General features: G+C 40.0%; 1 protein-coding gene across 8 annotated transcripts in view; it reads left to right on the top strand.

The window, feature by feature from the left end:
• BNC2 (basonuclin 2) overlaps positions 1-20,064 on the top strand; it is a 407,820-nt gene that overhangs the window by 288,164 nt on the left and 99,592 nt on the right. For all 8 annotated transcript variants that reach the window (XM_033121982.1, XM_033121984.1, XM_033121985.1 and 5 more), the window contains one exon: positions 2,419-2,654. In XM_033121982.1, coding sequence (XP_032977873.1) covers positions 2,419-2,654 — 236 coding nt within the window. The remainder of the gene's footprint in view (positions 1-2,418; positions 2,655-20,064) is intronic.

Below are 20,064 nucleotides of genomic sequence, written 5' to 3' on the forward strand. Positions count from 1 at the left end.
AAGAAGTAAAACTATTTACTGTCTGGTCCTTTGCAGAAATAGTTGTTCACATCTGCTCTCTATTTCTGTGGTTTATACCAGTATTCCTACTTCTTGACATGTGGTATACTTACGAAGAAGAATCAGGTAATGTCCTTCTAATACTCTCACTCTTTGATGTTCTCAGAAGCGTATCTGGGGAAGTATTTTGGTCATGCCTGTTCCATTTGTGCTCTTTCAGTTCTCTAAACAGCTTCTTTTTGTGTCTATACCCTCAGCCACGTAGTCCTCTTCATCGTCTAAAGCTGCCAGTCCTTGTTAAGGAGTAGGAGGAAGAGCAATGGCATGCCAGCTTCCCACTAGCCCTTAAACATACATATACTTAATGCACAGGTACAAGGTCTAAACACATTGACAACAATCAGGATTTGATGTCATTTTATTTTCTCCTCCTGACCCATCTCGATTTCATATTTGTTATTAGCAGTGTATTTTGTGAAGAAGTGAATGATATGGGCCAGGAGGGTTGATGAAGGAAAATGGGGGAGGAAGAGATCTTCTCTGGCCTGGTCACTGCATTCTGTAAGCAGCAGTCACTCATCAGAGGCTGAGTAGCTAAGCTGTACTTGAAGAAGAACAGGGATAATAATACCTCTTTCCTGCATTTTTACAGTCTAAATGCCCTGTGGAGTGAGAGAAGACTTCAATCCCCAGGCTTGTGAAACCCTTATCTTTCCCAAACGTTAAATTAATTTTTAAGGCTATTTATTCAAAGTTGACTTAACCACTAGAATAGGAAAAGATCAGACAAATCAGCTGCAAGAAATGAAGTATGAGGAAACCCGAACTCTTTGACAAAGTATTCCTGGGAGTAAATGTGTTGAATGAAGCCAGCGGGTAAATGATAAGGGCCTTTACACTATGGATGTAAGAAAGCAATTTATCAAGAGTACATGAACTCTCTAGTGACCACAAGTCAGGAGGAAACGAGAGTGGAGGAGGAGCCCTGAAAAAATAGATTCGAAATACTAAAAACCGTGTGTGTGCATGCACTTTTAAGTACTTGCATTAATATGCGGAAATACCCGTATATTAAAATAAGAGTTGCTCAGAATGCCCATGTAGAGTACAGTATATACTGTTATGGGATGAGGTGGTAGGAAGAGTCAGTGAGAAAGGCCAGGCAGTGGTTTAGAACTTGCAGAAACCTTAGGTACTCTCAGATATGCGAGTGAGGATTTGAGCCTGGACGTTGTTGTCCGATATCCATTTGCCTGACTCAGAGATTAGATGACCATCTTTCCGGCTCACAGGTTTATCTGTTTTAATCTCTAGAAGGTCATAGGTGTATAATTGTGACAGTTGATCTAATGCTTTTGTGTTCTCTTAAGGAGTTCAAAGCACCTCTTATTATCTCATTAATCTTTGCAGCACCTCTTTGAGCCCTGTGGACGAGACAATGTTATCTTAATTGTTCATTTTAGAGAAACTGAGGGAAAATGTAATTACATTATCTACCATAGGGTTCCAAGTAACTCAGATAAGGATGGAGACTAGGAATGCGTGACCTTATCTTGGCTTTTAGATCTAGGGGAGAGGAATAATTTCTTAGATTTGAGGAGAAAAAGGCCTAATTGTTGAAATAAAATTTTCAATAAACATATTTACTCTGCGGATTTTCTGTACTGAGATAATACGGCTGAAATACATAGAAATCTAATTTTAGTCATTTTTTTCCTTCATTTTCATCTGACACTAAAACCCTGGTCTGAGCTGTTTAAAAAGTGACTGAATTGTGGCTTGAATTTCTTTCTTTTTTCCTTTTTTTGAATAACTTTTAGAGAACGTGCCAGGGAATACTAAACTAAATCTAACAGGTGAACAACAAGAGGTAAAATTGGGAGAACTAAGTCTTGGGATAATTTCCTTTAGCTAATTTCACTTGAGAGCCCACCACCCAGATGTTCGCTTTCCTTATTTCTTCTAAATTCGGCCTTTTCCCCCTGAGGTCTAAAGGACATGCTCTTCTTTGAACCATTCAGCTTTTATAAGGGGTGAATCTTATGCATAAAAGCGACAATTGATTGCGCCTGTTCTTTTGCTGTGTGGTGGGAATTGTTTGTTTTTTTTCCTTGGTGGCAGGAAGGAGGACGCTCTGGTAACTTGGGTTGAGCCATAGTTCAATTAGCAAATTAATTAGTGTAGTTTTTAGAGTCAGACACAGTCATTGAGAAGCATCCTCGGTGGCTCTCTTTCTGAACGTTGACGGTGCTTTATATTTACCATTTATACCAAAAACAGGGGCGGTGGGAAGAGAGCTATTTACATTGCAAGCTCTCCCTTAAACATCCATCCTTAGATATGGAGCCCTGATCACTTCCAGTAACTTGTTTCTGCTTTGTGTGTCTCTGTTTTCTCCCTTCGGTGGGACCGCCACAGCCTTGGATAAGCTCAGCACGCAGCACCTGTACCACCCCACACAAGTGGAGATCGTGCAGTCCAACGTGGTGTTTGACATCAGCAGCCTGATGCTCTACGGGACACAAGCGGTGCCCGTGCGGCTAAAGATCCTGCTGGACCGTCTCTTCAGTGTCCTGAAACAAGAGGAGGTGCTGCACATCCTACACGGCCTGGGCTGGACTCTGCGGGACTACGTTCGGGGGTACATCCTTCAGGTAGGGGGAGGACGTGGAAGCCGGTGTCTGGGACCAGTTCTCGGAGGGCTTGGGTGAGGGAGAACCCTTGGCCCACCTGGTCTCCTCCTGCCCCTCGCAGGCCCAGGCATTCGCACTGTCTTCTGTTTAAAATGGTCCTTCGGGCAGGCTTGTCCGGGAGTTGGGAGGAAGGAGTGATGTCCCCGCAGCAGGCCAGCTTCGGGCCTCCGTGGTGTGTGTGAGAAAGGAAAACGTGGCCTGTTGCCGCGTGTTGTTTCGTTGGCATCTTTTCGATTCCGAATCTCTCCCCCTATCCCATGAGCTCCCTGGCTTCTCCAGCAGGGAGAAGTTCTACTGTAGCTCTACTGAAAGGGAAGGGCGTGTGAGGATCTGAGATGACACTTCCTCTGGGTTTGGTAGGGCTAGTTCGTACACTTCACTTGTAGGTTTGGTGTTTTCTTGGTTGTCTGTGTACCCTAACTAATCACTGCTTCTTCGTCCAAATCAAAGGAAGAACTGTAACCTCTGTACACTCCCTGCTTTTATAACCAGTCAACCTTCACATTCCAAAACATGCAGACATGGTTATAGATTTGGCCTTCACAGCACCTGTTCTTCCAGCTTTGAGTCCCTTCTTTGTGTCAGGGGCACTTCCGATCCAGTAAAGGTCTGAAAACTTTTCCGGGAGGCCTTCAGCCTCCGCTCCCTTCCCCCGTGACCTCCTTGCCTTTTTTTCATCATATTTTGCAGTATGTTATGAGTGGATTTGCATTGTGTACTTTGCCTCTGAAATGTTTTTTATGGCCATCTGTCTTCCTACGACCCTTGAAGGGTAAATGTTGAAAACAGCATGTTGAGAGACCCCAGGATCCAAAAAGACTACACAGGATGATGAAGAAGTGCTCCCTCCTGCCAAAGGAGATCACAGTTGGAGAAGGTAGAATCTGAAGTGATTTTTGAAATTTCCTATGGGGATAATACCAGGAGAATTGACCCCTTCAAAAGAAATTGTTTTTGGCTCTGCCAGCCTGTTTATTCCCCAGGCCACCCTGTGTTATGCGCAAGGCCTTGGCTGCCAGCTTGGTATGTGACGAGTGGAGGGCTTCGAGTCTCCCCCTTGCTTTAACCTGGCATAAACACAGACACATTTCTGTCATCCTCCTGTGTGGTACCTCCGGGGGTTAGCCAGGGCAAGAGAGCAGAGGAGGGCTGATGAGTGGACGCAGAGAAAGAGGGGAGATAGAATAATCTGGCTGCTCCCAGGACGGCTTGAGTTAGCATAGAGTCATTTCTTAGTTTAGTGAGATGTCAACTTGGAAAGCAGAGAAAATTGGACCCTTAATGATGAGATGATGATGATAACAGGCTTAATTATATGTCACGTTTTCAGTGTATAGAAGACGTTCACTAGCATTGTCTCATTTGCCTCAGGATGGGGACATCTCGGAGAGTGCAGAGTTAAGTGCTGGGTGGTCAGGGGACGTGAGGGGGTACAAGGTCCACGAGGAAGGGGCCAGCCAGGAAAAACAAAGCACGGGACCACTTTAACAGCCCCTGCTTGCACCGGCCTCAAGACGCATCTGTACCACATCTCTCTGCAGATAGTTCCACAACGTGATTCTTAATGTCCATTTTGGATGGATTCTACCCTGTATTGAAAGCACAGGCCTTTTGCAAATTTTTGAATGGAATTGTTAGCTCGGCTAAGAAGCACTCTTTTTCTTCATCCGAAACCTAAAGTATTTTGCCCCAATTTGGTACCGTCTTTATTGCCTCCACTTGCATCTTTAGTTCTAGCATCAGTTCTACGTGTATATTTTTACCGAAGGTGTCTGGAGCATATGCATGGTGTCTTTCTGTCCAAACAGATAGATGTTTGCATGACTGTGATTATTTGCCTCCTTAGCCCAGTTACCGTAGCATTTTGTTGTCAGTACATACAGAACCTGCTGCATGTTCTGTGCTGTGGTCCTAATGTTCTGCCTTGACTAGTTCCTGAGTGTTTTTTTGTTTGTTTGTTCGTTTTACTTGAAATTATTATTTAGATGTTAATTTCCTTCCCAAATTTCAACATACCTCTAAGGCAAACATAGAAAAGGTGCTCTGTATTTCTTTTTGTATGAGGACTCAGGTTTTAAAGATGTAACATTGCAGGAGAAATTAAGATGAGAGAAAAACTCAGCAAAACGACAAACTAACCGTTTATAAAGTCTCTCATTTGGGTGTGAAATACTGCATTTAAAGAACACTGTCATTTATTGTTATACTAAAGTTATGATCGATTTTCATTAATTTCATATAGATTTTGACAAGTGTCTAATATAATCTGTTTCTCCATTCAGAGTTTAGAATTGATATTTTGAGAAAATCACAGATGATTTTTACATTAGAGGAACATTAGGTTTAATTTCTGCCTTGTTTATTGATAGAATTGATGTCATATAGATTTTATTTAAGTGATGCTTTTTGTTATTCAGCATTTATCAGCTACTTATTCCTTGGAGAAAACAGTACTTGGTTTAGAAAAAAAGCAAGAGGTTAGAGGACACAAAACTGTTATCACTTATGTAGTGAACAAATGCTCATTTAACAAAAACAAAACCCCCGAAAACAAGAGCAAGGCTATAGAAATAAACCCTTTTCCTCTAAAGCAATTTTATTTGCTTATTGGCCAATATTTTAAAAATTTTATGTCTTAATAATAAAGCATGCACAAATGACTTTGAATATAATTACATATAGCATTTTATACAAGTAGACTAGAAAATGTGCGTCCAAAGGTTGTGGAACCGTGTAATGCACTATTAGTGTACACGCCATTTTATCTGGCCAAAACTCAATTGTCTTGTAGCCCTCAAGACATCAATTTTAGCATTATTGCTCTCAACAACAGTATATTGAATATTATGTCAGTTAAAGGAGAATAATTATCCAGGCGAGTTGGGGTGGCTGTTAGTCTTACCACGTATTGACTTGGTTAGCAGTTGGCTATAGATTGTGTTGCTGGGCAAATGAAGATGTACTGTGAGTTGAACTGGTGAAGCCAGGATATTAATTTAACTCTCTTTGGGCCCAAACCTACATCCCTTATGAATACACAGCTACTTCTGGTTTCACAGATAATTTTGAATGTAGGAGAATATCAGGTGTCTGATCTGCCTTTGAATTTTTGGGTTTGGGGAAAAGAGGAGCAGGATTATCACAAGTATCATTTGCAAGCATGTATGAAGAGGTTATTCAAAGAAAAGGGGGGCTGATAGTGATGCCACAGATTCATTTAAAAGACTAGCAAAATCTTTCAAGAATCCTGTACTACTGTTTGGGTAAAAATTTTCACTAATGTGATTATCTGTGTAATTCATAAGCTAGCCAGCTGGCTGTGAAATGCATAGCATAACCTGGGCTATAGTGGTTTTAAGAATCCTGGAATATCCTAAAGGTAAAAAGCTCAGTAGTCTCCTGTGTACCACGTCAAGTATTCATTCAGAAAGTTCAGAAAAAATGAGGTAAATTGTAAGCATTTTCCCACAAAATAGCCGTAGTAGGAAATATGCAATTAGATGCTGAAATCTAAATATAAAGGAACAGGAGGATTTTTTTCTGCTGCTGAAGAATAATTCTTATTTCAAGTTTATCTCATGGTACATTTACTGACAATGAATAAAAGCAGTGTCCTGTTCTTTTCCCATTTTCTCTGTGACCTAGGAGATAAAAATATAGGTGATTATCACTGTTGAATTTAATCATTTAAAAATCAACTTTTCACGGTCTCTCTTTTCAGTTTGAATTTGTAACTGACTTGCCTGGGCTCATGCTCCAGCCTATCTGTGGAAATCTCCTCTTTTGCAAATGAGTCCTGCCAGAATTCAGAGAACCATATCAGACACTCTGAATAATTAGCTGAGGTGTCAGCAGCCTTGTGAGAGAATGAATAGTGATGCACATTTCAAATCACCTGTGTCTTGAAACAATCAGAACTAATAGAATAACCAGCACTTTAGAAGAACATGTCCCAGGGTATTCTGGGGGCATTCGTCTTCCAGAGGTCCAACTTTAGATTTGGGAGGAACTGCACTCTTGACCCTTTTCTTAGAGCCTTTTGATTAACAGTAGCATACTAAAGGCTCTGAGAAGTTCTGGAATAAGTCATTTGTGGGAGTAGGTCAGTAGCTTCCACCAACATTTCCCACTTAATAGCCTTTTCCTGTCAAGTCTTCAGAAGTCTTCAGTTCCTGAACACATTCGGCTCTACTTCAGTTTGGGGTGTTTGCATGTATGGTTCCTTCTGCCTAGACCCCCCCGAACCTTCTCTCTGTATGGGCTATTTCTTGTCCTTTAGGCATCAGCCAAAGCCCCACTGTTTTCCCAGACACCTTTCTGTCCAATGTAACCAATGCAGGGCTTTTCTAGTGTGGCCCTATCTCAGGACTCTGTTTCCCTCAACCTCCAATCCAATTTAAGATCAACTGTTAAAATTCTCTCCCCCTCCCACCCCCGAGGGCTTCTTCACTAGGGAACACTAGGAAGGCAAGGTACTCAATAAATATTTGTTAAGTGAATGAATAAAGAAACCTGCTTAACTTAGTATAGCTTGATGTTCACCATGGAACTCGTGGGATATCCAGTAACTTCATTTGGCCAAGGGTCCTTAGTCTTTCGTCAGGCTTCCTAGGGACGAAATTCTGTGACAGCAGCTGGACCTGTGAAGGCATTAAGAAGAGAATCAAGGCCCCCACAACCCCTCGCTAGTGGCCTGTGTAGAATAAGTGTTTTGTGGTATCAGTGTGGTAGAAAAACATCAATAGTAAGCAAACACTTGCATTTAAACATCTCTTTGTGGAACAAGTTCACATATGTTAGCTTTTTGAATTCTCTTATACCGTTTTTTTCTAGATATTGCCAAGGAATTAACATTTGGAGTAATTTAAGCTCAAATCGGTTGAGTGACTTTCCTGTGATCACAGACACTGTCGCAGTTGATGCCCTGTAGCTTCCTGAGGATAGGAACCACTTGTCTCTCGTTCATCACTGTAACCCACTTCCCGGCTCCCAGCCTGGCACACGAGAAGACTTACTAAATGCTGGAGGAAGGGAATTTGAAATCTGCTTTGAACTCAGGTCTCTGACTCTCTGGGTAGCATTTGGATGGTTTTTGTTATTGTTGTTGTTGTTGCTTCTGTGTTTTTAAGACAACCAAGCTGTGTTTCCAGAATAAGAAACTTGTAGCATCAAAGTGGCGTGGCTGGGGAACAGAGAAGACCTGGGAATCCTGAACTGACAAAGTGAAGATGTCTTTTGTATTCAGTGGTAGATCATATCCACCTGACCTTAGGCAAAATTATGTGAAATCGGTTCCTCTTTGTGTTCCTTTTCTCAGCTATTTCCTGATAGTCCACCTTGTTTCAAGTTACTGTTGCTCTCATTTCCATGACCAAAACTTTTTCTTTAGACTCGATATTTACCATTCGTGCTTCATTGTAAATTCTGGCCTCTGACTTCCCTATCCAGGGATATTTATTTGCCTTTCGTAATTGAGTGTATAAAACAAAAGTTTTGTGCCTCATTGATAAGATTTAACTATATCATGTGCATGGGGTGGAACAGAGATGAGGTAGCTTTTTTCTGGGTCCATAAAAGGATACCAGGTTGGATGATAAAGAGGGAACTGTATATTGAGTGAGAAGATTAGGCTGAAGTCCCAGTACTGCCAGTGGTTATTTATGTGAGTATGGAAAAAAATTGCCATTCTCAGCCGTAGTTGCTTCATCTTTAAAATTGAGATAACCCCTTATATCTCTCTTACTTTTGAATGGCAAATGGATGAAGTAATGTAGGTGAAAGCATGTTGTGAACTACTACTCTGTTGGTATGTTTCGCTTATATCTATGTGTAAAGCTAACTCTGTCCAATTGCAGCAGGGAAATATCAGGTGCCAAACATGTTTCTCGGCAGATGTCAAATGCTTAGAAAAAGATAGGAAATACATTTTAGGCATTAGTGAATATCAGTAGGATAAATGCTGGTTGTTTTGGTAAGGAAACCCTGAAATGCTAGTGGCCTGACACAATTTATTTCTCCCTCTCAGCAAGACCAGTCAGCATTCCTGGTTGGTGAATGCTTTCCTCCCAGAGGTGATTTGAAGAGAGGTCATTTAGGGCCTCCACCATTTTATGGCTCTGCCCTTCTCTGGGGCCTCAGCTTTTTCATCCAGGTGGCAGCCATGAGAGAGGGTAGAGGTTCTGAGAGGGAGGTTTTTATGGACCAGGCTGCAAAGCCTAATGGGTCACTTCTCTCCACATGTCACCAGTCAGAGCTTAGAACACTCCCAGCTGTACCTATGCGGCATAGGGGATGAGCGCTGGTCAGGAGCTCACTCAGATATGGTGGAATAGCCTGAACGTTGCCTTCTTTCTATATAGTTGGACCAGGAAAGCTTAGAGCAAAAGATTCGTGTGATTAAGGCATGTTCAGGGCTTTGAAATCTGGCTCCAGTTCTTACTAGAGGTGTGAAAAATAGACCCATGCCTGTATCTACGGAAGCCTTGGTTCCCTCACCTAACGGTACCTCATGGGTTTCTTGTAAGATAAAACAAGATGACGTACATACAGCATTTAGTAGTGCCACTGGCTAAGTATCCAGTAAATGTTAACTATTAACATTTATCACAATGATGAAAAAGAGGACTATATTAGCTATTATAGACGATTGCCAACCTGGCCATTTTAGGTCTTTGTGTATAAAGCAGCCTTAAATCATGGATTTTTTTTTTTTTTATTTCACCCTTCCTTTTAGAACAGAGTGCCTTCCCAACCAGTCAGGCAATAGGGTATCTACTATTCAATTGGAAATGCATACATACATACATACGTACATATGCATACACATATGAGTATGTACACAAACACATATGTGCACAGTACATACTTGATTACAAATAAGTGGCAGGAGGGTACAGTGGCAAAAATTTTGAGCTTTGGAGTGGGACAGACTTGGGCATGAATCCTGGTTTCACCTTTTGATACCTCTGTTACCTACACTACGATAGCTTATTTAACATATTTGAACCGGAGTTGCCTTATCTATAAATGTTAAATGAAATGATATATATAAAGTACTTAGTGCGGTAACAAGCCCACAGGGCCCTTAATATTAAGCAGTACCACATTGTTCGTGTGTGAGTATGCATGTATGTAATTTTTCAAGTTATGACTCATTTCATATATGACTATCATTATATTACCCTTGCATTTCTCCATTTCAATAACTTCAAATACCCTTCCAAGCACCTGGCACAGAATGAACGAGTACTTGATGAATTTATTAAAATTATTGGTGTTAAGAGTATCTCAGTTTTCACCCCATTGCATAATGTAAAACTTATTTAAAACAGCCAACCTTTTTATGGGTGTTATCTGACCTCACAGGTTTTTAGGAAATTTCTGGAGCACAAGGAACAGTGGACCTGGGTATAAATTAATTTAGTAGTCTTTCAAATACTAACAAATTTTATTGATTAATTACTATGTACTGAGTACACAAGAGAAGGTCTCCCAGGAACCCCTCACTCCAGTGGACAAAGCATAGCTATAAACAAGTCATGCAAGTTGTTTGATGAAAACTATAAGCACGCACGAGGACCCATAGCATGGACGTAGAAGAGGGATCATTTGACCCCAACTAAAGACTGCATTATCACCACCACGCTGTAAGGTATCTTTGCATCGGGTCAACAATATATGAATCTTTTTCGGAAGAAAAGGATCACAGGTGTGAATGGTCAAGAAGAGCTCACTGTCTTTGTCAAGGATGTACAAAAAGTAGATGGTTCGGGGCCATGCACTGTATTTATAGTGTCTGTTTTCCAGAGTGCTTGGACCACTCTGTCGACATTATCCCAGCAATCCTCCTAACCTCCCTATTAGAGAGAGATTTTCAGAGACTGTTATCCCTGGTTTTAAAGTGATGGTGGCTGAAGGCCTCAGGCAGGGTCAAAGCTGGCAGTGAGATACAGGGATTTTGAATCCCTTGCCAAAGCTGTAACTATTTGAACAGCAAAGTAAATAAACACCTTATATCCAAGGGTGTAGCTTGATGTTTTGTGCTCAGAGTTAAAATAAAAATATTCCTTCCTTTACCCGTGCAAAGTCGAACTAGATAGGTCACCAAATTCCAGGATGGAATGCAGCCACCACTAGAATAGGATTTGTGTCTATGGGACACAGAGAAAGAGGATTTTGTATTCCCCAGGAGGAGCAGACATGAGTCCACAGCTCTCTGGCCATTCGCCATTTGATAAGAACCAGTTCAGATTTACTTGAAATGGATATTCTCTGTGGTGACACTGATTAACCCCTATGATCTCCAGAGCCACACTCTTACATGCTCCTTGTTGAATTTCAAGTACAAAGCTCCTGAGCTTTGGGTTGAGACCTCAATTCTACCACCAATTAGCTATCTACTTTTGCAAAAAGTACATAATTTCTGAGCCTCGTTTTCCTGATGATACCTTCCTAATGGAGTTTTGAGGAGACAGAGAAGTAATTTTGTTAAAGTCATAGATCTCAGTAAATGTTAATTGCTTAAGTAGAAAGATTTTCCGGTCCCCCCCACCCTCCACAACCCTTAAGATTCTAGAGCAACAGAAACGTTGTGATTTTCTCCTTGTCCATATATTTGATTTGAGCCACTGTATTCTTTTCTAGTGTTTCCCTTACTTGGTCAGAAGGGGCAGGTGGAGGATGAGAGGGGCTTGCGCAGGAACTGAAATCTGTTATGACTGTAGCAAAGCATTATGGAAGGCTCTCAAGATGCAACCCTATGGGACACAGAGAAAGAGGATTTTGTATTTTTGGATTTTGTATCCATCATCTGTTTTCTTTTGCGTGACCTGCATCTCCAATATTCCTACGTGAACTACCAAAGAGCTGTGAAAAGTAGAAAGTGAGATGAGGATGTGTGTAGGTTTCTGGAAGCTTTTGCTAAATCCATACGAATAGGACAAACACAAATAAAGATTCCTTATTTGATTCATGCACGCTTGCCACATAGCGAATGCCAGCAGGAGTTGGAAAATGGAACGCAGGCCAAAGCATTTGCTAGTAGAATTTAAGTGACCACTGCCAAATTGAATTACTCTAGGAAGACTTGTTGAAAGAGGAGATTCTTAAGGAAGAAGAAAGATATTGTTACATAGAAGAAAGGATGGAACAAACATTTTTCCATCCAGGAAGAATGCTGTGTTGGGAAGAGGTGTGAACAAGTTTATGGGGGAGAGTTGCATTTCAGGTAAGTAAGGAGCATTGAGCTGTCGTGTCGGTGAGCGTGGTTAGGCCAGGCCTGGGCTTGTGGATCAGAAGCTCTTTTTGTTTCATCATATTTCCATCACCATCCTTTTCGAAGGGGTGTGACTAGTGATTTTGTTGGTGCACAGACCCGGCATTTGTTGCTATAATAATAACATTCAACCTTAAAAAGGCAGATAGATCACTGGCTCGTGACTTCATTAACAGTCGTTTTAGAACTGCGGTGAGGTCCTGTTCCTATCTAGGAAGTGTTGTCATTTGTTGGTGGCAACTAAGTGACTTGTTGTATCCTCTTTCTCATTTTCTTTCTCCAAGGTAGACTTGGGATGGGGGACTTGGACAGGATTGGACAGTTGGTTTTGCGTTTTAACTGTGAAACGTCTTGCATGGCTACAACACACCTCTATACACAAGGCCCCCAAAATAAGAGAATGAGGTATTGGTTGGTGTGCAATTTCTGAAAAGAGCTCACTCTCAGGATACTGTGTATTTCTCACCGGTTGCCCCCAGGAAAGCATTGGCCAGAGATTTTGAGAACTGAAGTTCTCAATGAGGAAATGCTTTAACCTGGTTTCCTTGTTCTCATGTCATTTTCTCTTTAACGAAGCCATAATAACAGTGTCAGACGCAGCTTTCTAGTTAGTATGAGTAATGTGGTTACTGTATTTTCTATTTTTATTTTAATATGCTTTTCCTGATGTGACGTTTTCTTTTTTTTTTTTTCTTTTTTGGTTTTAAAAATAGCAGTTAAGTAAATGTGGTAACTCAAAGACTCTGGTGCACACTGCATTCTCTTTGGGATGCAATTCTGAAGCAATACTGTGCATAACAGGCTTTTTTTTTTTTTTTCCTTTCCCCAGATTCCTTAGTGGAATAAATAAGAGAATGTTTGGAACACAGATCACTGAAAATATTGGCTTATGCTCAGGTTAGGCCAGGCTTCACAAACATTGACATTTAAACAGAGTATCCCAAAGGTTTTTGCCTCTAGAGTACCCATTAATATTAAGCCTGTTTATTTTATGGTGCATTGATAAGACACAAAATTAGGTAGCTGGGGATGCACCTTAAATTGGTTCATTCATTTGCTGCTTTTTAAAGTATGCAGACAAATTTAGAAATCTTAAATTAACAACAAAATACACTTAAATTCCCCTTCAAAGAGTAATTAAGAGCTACTTGTCTCTGTGTCCTGTCATCTCTGCCAGAATTCGAGTTCATGCTGAGTGTATTCCTTGAGTCAGCCATCACTCCATCACCAACAGGGATTGCTTTTCCACGTATTGACATGTGAGGGAATGTCTGCCTTGCAGTAGCCATGGGCTTGTGCCAGATTCTGAGATCCATAGGGGCAGTGCTGGGAGCTCTTCAATTCTGAATCAGAGATCCAATTCATAAGAGCTGAGCCAGGAAAACCGGGTTGAATCTGTGGCCAAAACCACGGTAAAAAACTTTTTTTTTTTTTCCCCTTTCCCTTTTTGCAGGGCTTTATTGCTTTAAAATATGAGTGCCTCTGTCCATTGATCCTCTGGTGACTTTACATTGGATTCAAATTGTGGTCTCTTAGGTGAAAAGGTCAGTGTTTTATTCATTCAGCCGCACATCGATGAAGATTAACTGAGAGCAGTACAAGACATTTGGATCCTGCCAGACCTAGGGCACCTGAAAGGAGTTTATTTCTTCTCTCCCTAGCTTCACTGTGCCTGCTGCCGAAGAGGATGGCCCTGTCTTCTGGGAGTGGGGGAGGGTTTTGCTTGGCTGTGTGTTAACTGCCTCAAATCCGTGGCCATAGGGTGAGTAAGAACCCCTGAGAATCAAACATGTCATCTATGTAGCATCGCCTGATTTAGTGCTTTTCCTCAAGTCTGAGATGTCTCAAGGGGCCTTTTTTCCCTTGCAGTACTGATCTTTCAATGAGGTGCGAGTGTGTGTCCTCAGCAATAACAAGGAAAAACCATGAAGTGTGAACAGCTCTTATTAGGGGGGTAAATGTCATTAACGCCTGTGTAGCCTTCTCTGCAATCTGAATGCTCTTGTCAAGACAGGGACTTACTGAAGCCTCCTTTAAAATCCTACAAATGGAATCCCAGATGCAGAAGTTTTACATTTTAATTAAGCAAGGCCATTAGCTTCCTTCGCTGACGCATTTCTGTAGTCAGTTATGCTTGTGTCTGATAGGGACAGGCTTCGGCAACAAAGCTATAAAAAAAATGAGTTTAAGGATTTGAGAACTAGTTGGTTTACTCTTAAAGTTTTAGATAATGTTGGGTGTTTGTAGGGAGCAGATGCTTCTCTCTGTTTTAATTTTATAGAGACCCATACGTATCTCATGTTCCTGACCCTATTATGCGTGTTTTCATAGGTGGTAGGAGAAAACACTAGCAGTTACGTTAATGAGACGGTTCGTGTGGATTAATGAAAAGTCTGAAGCATTTAATGTTTACATAATGATTTTATGATTTTAAATACGTAAAAAGACATCTTCCTCTAGCGACGAATTCCCCTCATGTAAAATTCTAGCATTCTCCTGAAGCAAAATTTTAACATGCAAAGATTTGCTTCTGTAAACCTCTTCTGTGACTTGGAGAATTTCAGATTAATTTCTCGTCAGCCTGGTTTGTGCCATTGAGTGACAAAATAAAACCATGTTGAATAATTGTATGGTAGGGTCAGATATAGAAAGAAAACGGTCCCTTCTACTATGCATATTAATTTTAAATAAAGGAAAATGAATTGAGACATCTGGTTAAAACTTTGGGGAGATAAATCCAGGAAACTTAGTCAAGTTAGAGGTGGCGAATGGAAATTAACTATACCATACCTGTTACTAATAACTTAAGATTTATCATTTAATGTGTTCTCTTTATTTAATGTATAGTCGTTGTTTCAAATTTGATCCTCCATCCCTTTTTTAACACACCATTAGGTGACAAATTTTCCTTACAATGTGTTCTTTTTTTTTTTTTTCCTATTTTGGGGGTTCAAGAAAATGTACTCGTTCAGCAAATATTTACTTAACTGGCTGCTATATTCAAATGGTAAAGAGATAAAAACCATGTTTCTCTGTTACAGCACTCAGTTTAGTGGTGATTGGGACTCAAGATAAGCTAAAGGAAAGCAGAGGTCATTAGGGTACATTTTCTAATGAATGTACACACATGATCTATAATTAGAGCAATAATGAGTTATATGTAAATAGATTCTTTGGACATATTTCCAACTTACTTGAAAAGTTAATGCTTTAAAGAATTTTAAACATCCCTTAGCTGTCTTGGTTGTACTATTAATTCAAACTGTGTAATTAAATGTCTGACTAAACAAAATTAATTTTCAACCCAGCCCTCACTTTTTGAAATAAAAGCATTTATTTTAGTTTGCGCTAATGATATTTTGCCATGTATTATAGAAAACCCACCATTTACTAGATCACAGAGGTTAGGCAGCAAAGAGGTGTTTTCTTCCAATTCCTTAATTCATAAGTGTTTTGACAAGTTAATAAAAACTTATTTTAAAAGTTTCTTTTAGTGAGAATCCAAAAATGATTATTTTTTAGCCACATTAGGATCATTTTGCAAAAGCTACCCATGAAGTCACTCACTTAGAGCAAGAAAATCTCCATAGAATTACTGTTGCCAATGCCACTTGGGGAGTAATTGGGCCAATTAAAATGTAGATGTTTTATATTAAATTATGGTGCCTATTAAAATAAAAATCATCAAATTTGGAATTCGTCTCTATTCCCTTTGTTACTTTCCCTCCCAGTACATAGAATTTTAGTTCACCTGATTGCTTACTTGCCTCATACGTAATATATGTATGTGATTTAAGAAGATGGTAGTCTGGTGCCAGTAGGTTCTTCTTGTGGAAAATAGTCTCAGATTTGGTAGTGCACTAAGAAGGGCTATCTGACAGCACCATCTGCTTCGTCCTCTCTTTTCTCTCTGTTCTACCTTACACCTGGATCCAGGCTGTTAATATAAATTATGATTTCTGAGGTTCACATTTTAGGATAACTTTGACAAAGAGATGTCTGGAGTATCAGGATTATTAAAGATGTACAGTAAAACCTCTTCATAAATGTTTTTCAAGGCACCAGATGGAGGGAAGCTTTACTGCATTATATTTCCCATATGGAAAAGTAGCTGGGACCTGAAAGAGGCACACCCTTGGAACGGGAATACTTCTTAAAAAGGAACTTTATAAAAGAATGCTATAGTATAAGGTTTTCATGTATGATTTATTCACTTGCGCATATTGCTTTGAAGGCCCAAACAGCATCCTGGGTATAAGTTGTGGTTTCCCAGACTTGAAAAGTGTCCGATAGTTTAAATTTCACAAACTTTTTAGATTTGCCTATGCCACAGGTCAAATACGTCTTGCTATGAGTCTGGTTGCCATTTATTTTAGTCAAGGTTTGGCTTTTGATAAAATCGTTGGATTGAGTTTCTTCACGAAAGATAAGCGTACCTTCTCCTTCCCGTGTTATTTTATATTAATTGAAAGTCAAGGCGGTAGAATCTAAACAGTGTTATGTGGTGATAACGGTAAGGTGTAATTTTTCTACATTGTTGTTTCATTTGTTGAGATGTATGTCTTATCAGTTTCACTTAGTAAATATTATATAAAGCCGAGGAGGGCTTGGAGGATCATGGTTCTTTTGTTGTTACCCACTTTTTACAGCAACACTTGTGATGAAAGAGTCATAGGCAGATGTTAAATATAAAAACACTTTGTAAAATTTTTGCAAATAATACTACAGTGTTTTGAGTGAGATGCAAGGAGAGACTCAGGGTACTTATGCATTGAATAACATCTAATTGCTGTAGTATACAAGGTCTGACAATTAAGTTCGCGAACTTGCCACTGTGCGCTTACATTGGCAGCCTTGTAAACACAGCTCGGTAAGGTTTCATAGCCTTGGTATATCAGTGTCTCACAGCTGTGTCCGTGTTGATGTGTGGCGGTGTCTTGCTGAGTGGCATTCATTTTTGTTGTTGTGCATGTTTGTGTGCCGTCGCGAGAATGTCTGAGCTTTAATTAGAGCAATGAACAAACATTACAGTTCTTGTTAAACTTGGCAAGAGTGGGAGTGAACTCAGGGACATGTTAGTCCAAGTTTATGGGGATAATGCCATGAAGAAAATGGCAGTGTGCAAATGGATTAAACGTTTTTCTGAAGGGAGGGAACACGTCACTGATGAAGAGAGCTCAGGGCGGCCAGTAATGAGCAGAACTGATGAAAACACTGCAAAAATTTGTCGAATTGTGCATCCAAATTGTCGGCTGCCTGTGAGAAGCATAACAGACCAAATAAACATCAGTAGAAAAACAGTTAGGAAAATCTTAACTGAAAATCTTGGCATGAGAAAGGTGTGCACAAAACTGGTCCCGAAGGAGCTCTTGCATCACCACAATGCACCAGCTCTCAGGGCACTGTCTGTGAGGGAGTTTTTAGCCAGTAAACAAATAACTGTATTGGAATACCCTCCCTACTCACCTGATCTGGCCCCCAATGACTTCTTTCTTTACCCGAAGGTAAAGGAAATATTGAAAGAAAGACATTTTGATGACATTCAGGACATCAAGGGTAATATGACGACAGCTCTGACGGTCATTCCAGAAAAAGAGTTCCCAAATTGCTTTGAAGGGTGGACTAGGCCCTGGCGTTGTGCATAGCTTCCCAAGGGGAGTACTTCAAAGGTGACCGTAGTGATATTCAGCAATGAGGCAGGTAGCACTTTTTCTAGAATGAGTTTGCGAACTTTATTGTTAGACCTCGTATATTGAAAAGATGATCTTTATAGTTACTGCATATGTATTGTTTTTGAAATGACATTCCCAGAATTAGAGCACATTTTCCTACACAATAAATGTATAAATGGTATATACAACTTTATCTAGAGTAGTTGAAAAACCTCAATAATTATGTTAAGTGTGGAATCACTGAACATGTTTCCAGAGTATTTTTCTGCTGGATAGAAGTTGGTGAGATTGATAAATGCTAACATGTTAGGTGTCATACTTTAAATATTTAGTTTTAATAAAAATAATATACTAAATAGAGGTAATTCCCCTATACAGCTGAGCTAACTGAGGAGCATACAGTTCATTGTGTAAAACAGACAGCTAATATAAATAGATAAAACTGCTTTTGTTAATAAAAATTTGGTTTAGATCAAAAACTGAAATTTGGCTTTAAAATGTTTCCAAATTTTTATCATTTCTTCCCCAAGTATATCTGCAGGGGAAAGAATAAAAATGTGAGGATTCATCTCTTTTCATTTGAGCTGCAGTATAGGCTCAAGTTAAAATTTTGTGAGGTATTTATGGGATATAAACAGAGCTTTATTTAATGTTATAGTTTCTGTGGGCAGGGCTTAAATACAAGGCTCTGAGAGAGAAAGTGGAATATTTTTCTCCATTTTAGTTAGGCGTTGCAAATCATGCTGATGAAAAGAAAGGAAAACAAATGAACACAAAAGCAAAAGTTCGTGCTTTAATTTGTGGGGTCTGAAGCACATATTTACATCGACATAATACGAATTTGTATACCTCAACTTATTAGTGATTTTCTTGTAAGACCTTCTGCAGAAGAAAATGTTGCCAAACTTCACAACAAGAAAGCTCATATGTGGTGTTTTAGATGGCCTTTATAAAATTTCATCAGCATTTTGTACTTTTACACATTGGTGAACGCCCATAACAAAATCAGTAAGACCGAAATGTGGAATACGCCTAGGCTGGAGGAGCTTCGGGAGAGTTTTAGAAGGTGGAATGGAAGCAGAGTACCAAAAGCATTGATTGCCAGGTTTAACATTTTCTTTCATTGGAATTTGATTCTTTTTAAGTGAATGATGAGTATATTATAATAGTTAACCGCTGTTGCATTACAACCACACCAAACTTGGTGGCTTGAAACAGCCGCTATTTTATTATTCACACGTCTATGTGTCAACTGGAAAGTTCTGCAGTGAGGAGGTACATTGATAAGGTTCAAGGGGCAGGTAGGCTGGTTGGTCTAGGATGGCCTGATTCATACATCTGGTTATCAGTTCGGTACTGGCTTTTGGTTAGGGAAATTCATGTAACTGGGCACCATATCACTTACCATTGAGCAAGTTAGCCTGGTCTTACTCCCATCGAGGTAGTTGCAGGGTTCTGAAGAACAGTAGGAGAAGGCAAGTTCATATGTGCAACCGCTTTTCAAGTGTCTGCTTGCTTCCTACTGACTGGTATCTCATTGCCCCAAACAAGTTACACAGCACAACCCAGAGCCAGAGTGGGAGGTGATTATTCCAGGACATGCATTCAGGGAAGCTGCGGCCATTTGGAGGCCAGTACTGCAATCATCCACCACCAGATAGTGCCTTGTGGAGCTTTATTTCATAGTGTTATGTGGAACTGAGGAGGGATGAGTGCTGAGCCAGGTTGTCTAGTTTGGAAGTTGCTTTGGTAGTTGAGGTAGAAATAAGACTGGCATTGAGATAGTGGCAGGGAGAGGAAACAGCAGGGTTCGATAAAACCACTTGCTGACCGGAGTCAGTAGGTGAGGGAGAGAGAAGATGCTCCTAGATCGTTTCCAGCCTTCATGGTTGGGTAGATGGGAATCTGGAGAACTGGTAAGGTTTTGGACCTAATTATGTTTGCAGTGAACATAGGACATCTGTGCAACTTGAAACAATTCCTATTCCTCTTTCCAGAAACATTAATATGAAATGAGACTACATCTTTGAAATTCCTATTTTTTTAACCTATTGCTTTAAAATTCATGGCCGCATCCCAGTGCTTTCTTTACCATCAGCCTTGCAAAGATGATTAAATGACATGAAGTGTTTCATCTCATCTTTTAAAAACACATGGGCAACTTTGCTGTAACAAAATGTCCAAAGTTTGGATTTCCTAGTTTTATTTCTCAGAACTGAACATCTGCCTAGGCTCTTTGAGAATTCAGTACGTACAGGTATTGTTTTGAGATTATTTTTGTATTTATAAGTGTCAACTTTGATAAAAGTTAAAAATTAAGTGATACCAACATTCTTTTAAAAACTGTTTTATACTTTAGGTTCTAGGGCAAGAGTGTAAAAGCTTTGTTTCTTTTTTAGTCATTCACTTCATAATCTGGGGTTTA

The sequence above is a fragment of the Rhinolophus ferrumequinum genome, chromosome 12, assembly GCF_004115265.2.
Source record: "Rhinolophus ferrumequinum isolate MPI-CBG mRhiFer1 chromosome 12, mRhiFer1_v1.p, whole genome shotgun sequence".
Lineage (NCBI taxonomy): Eukaryota > Metazoa > Chordata > Mammalia > Chiroptera > Rhinolophidae > Rhinolophus > Rhinolophus ferrumequinum.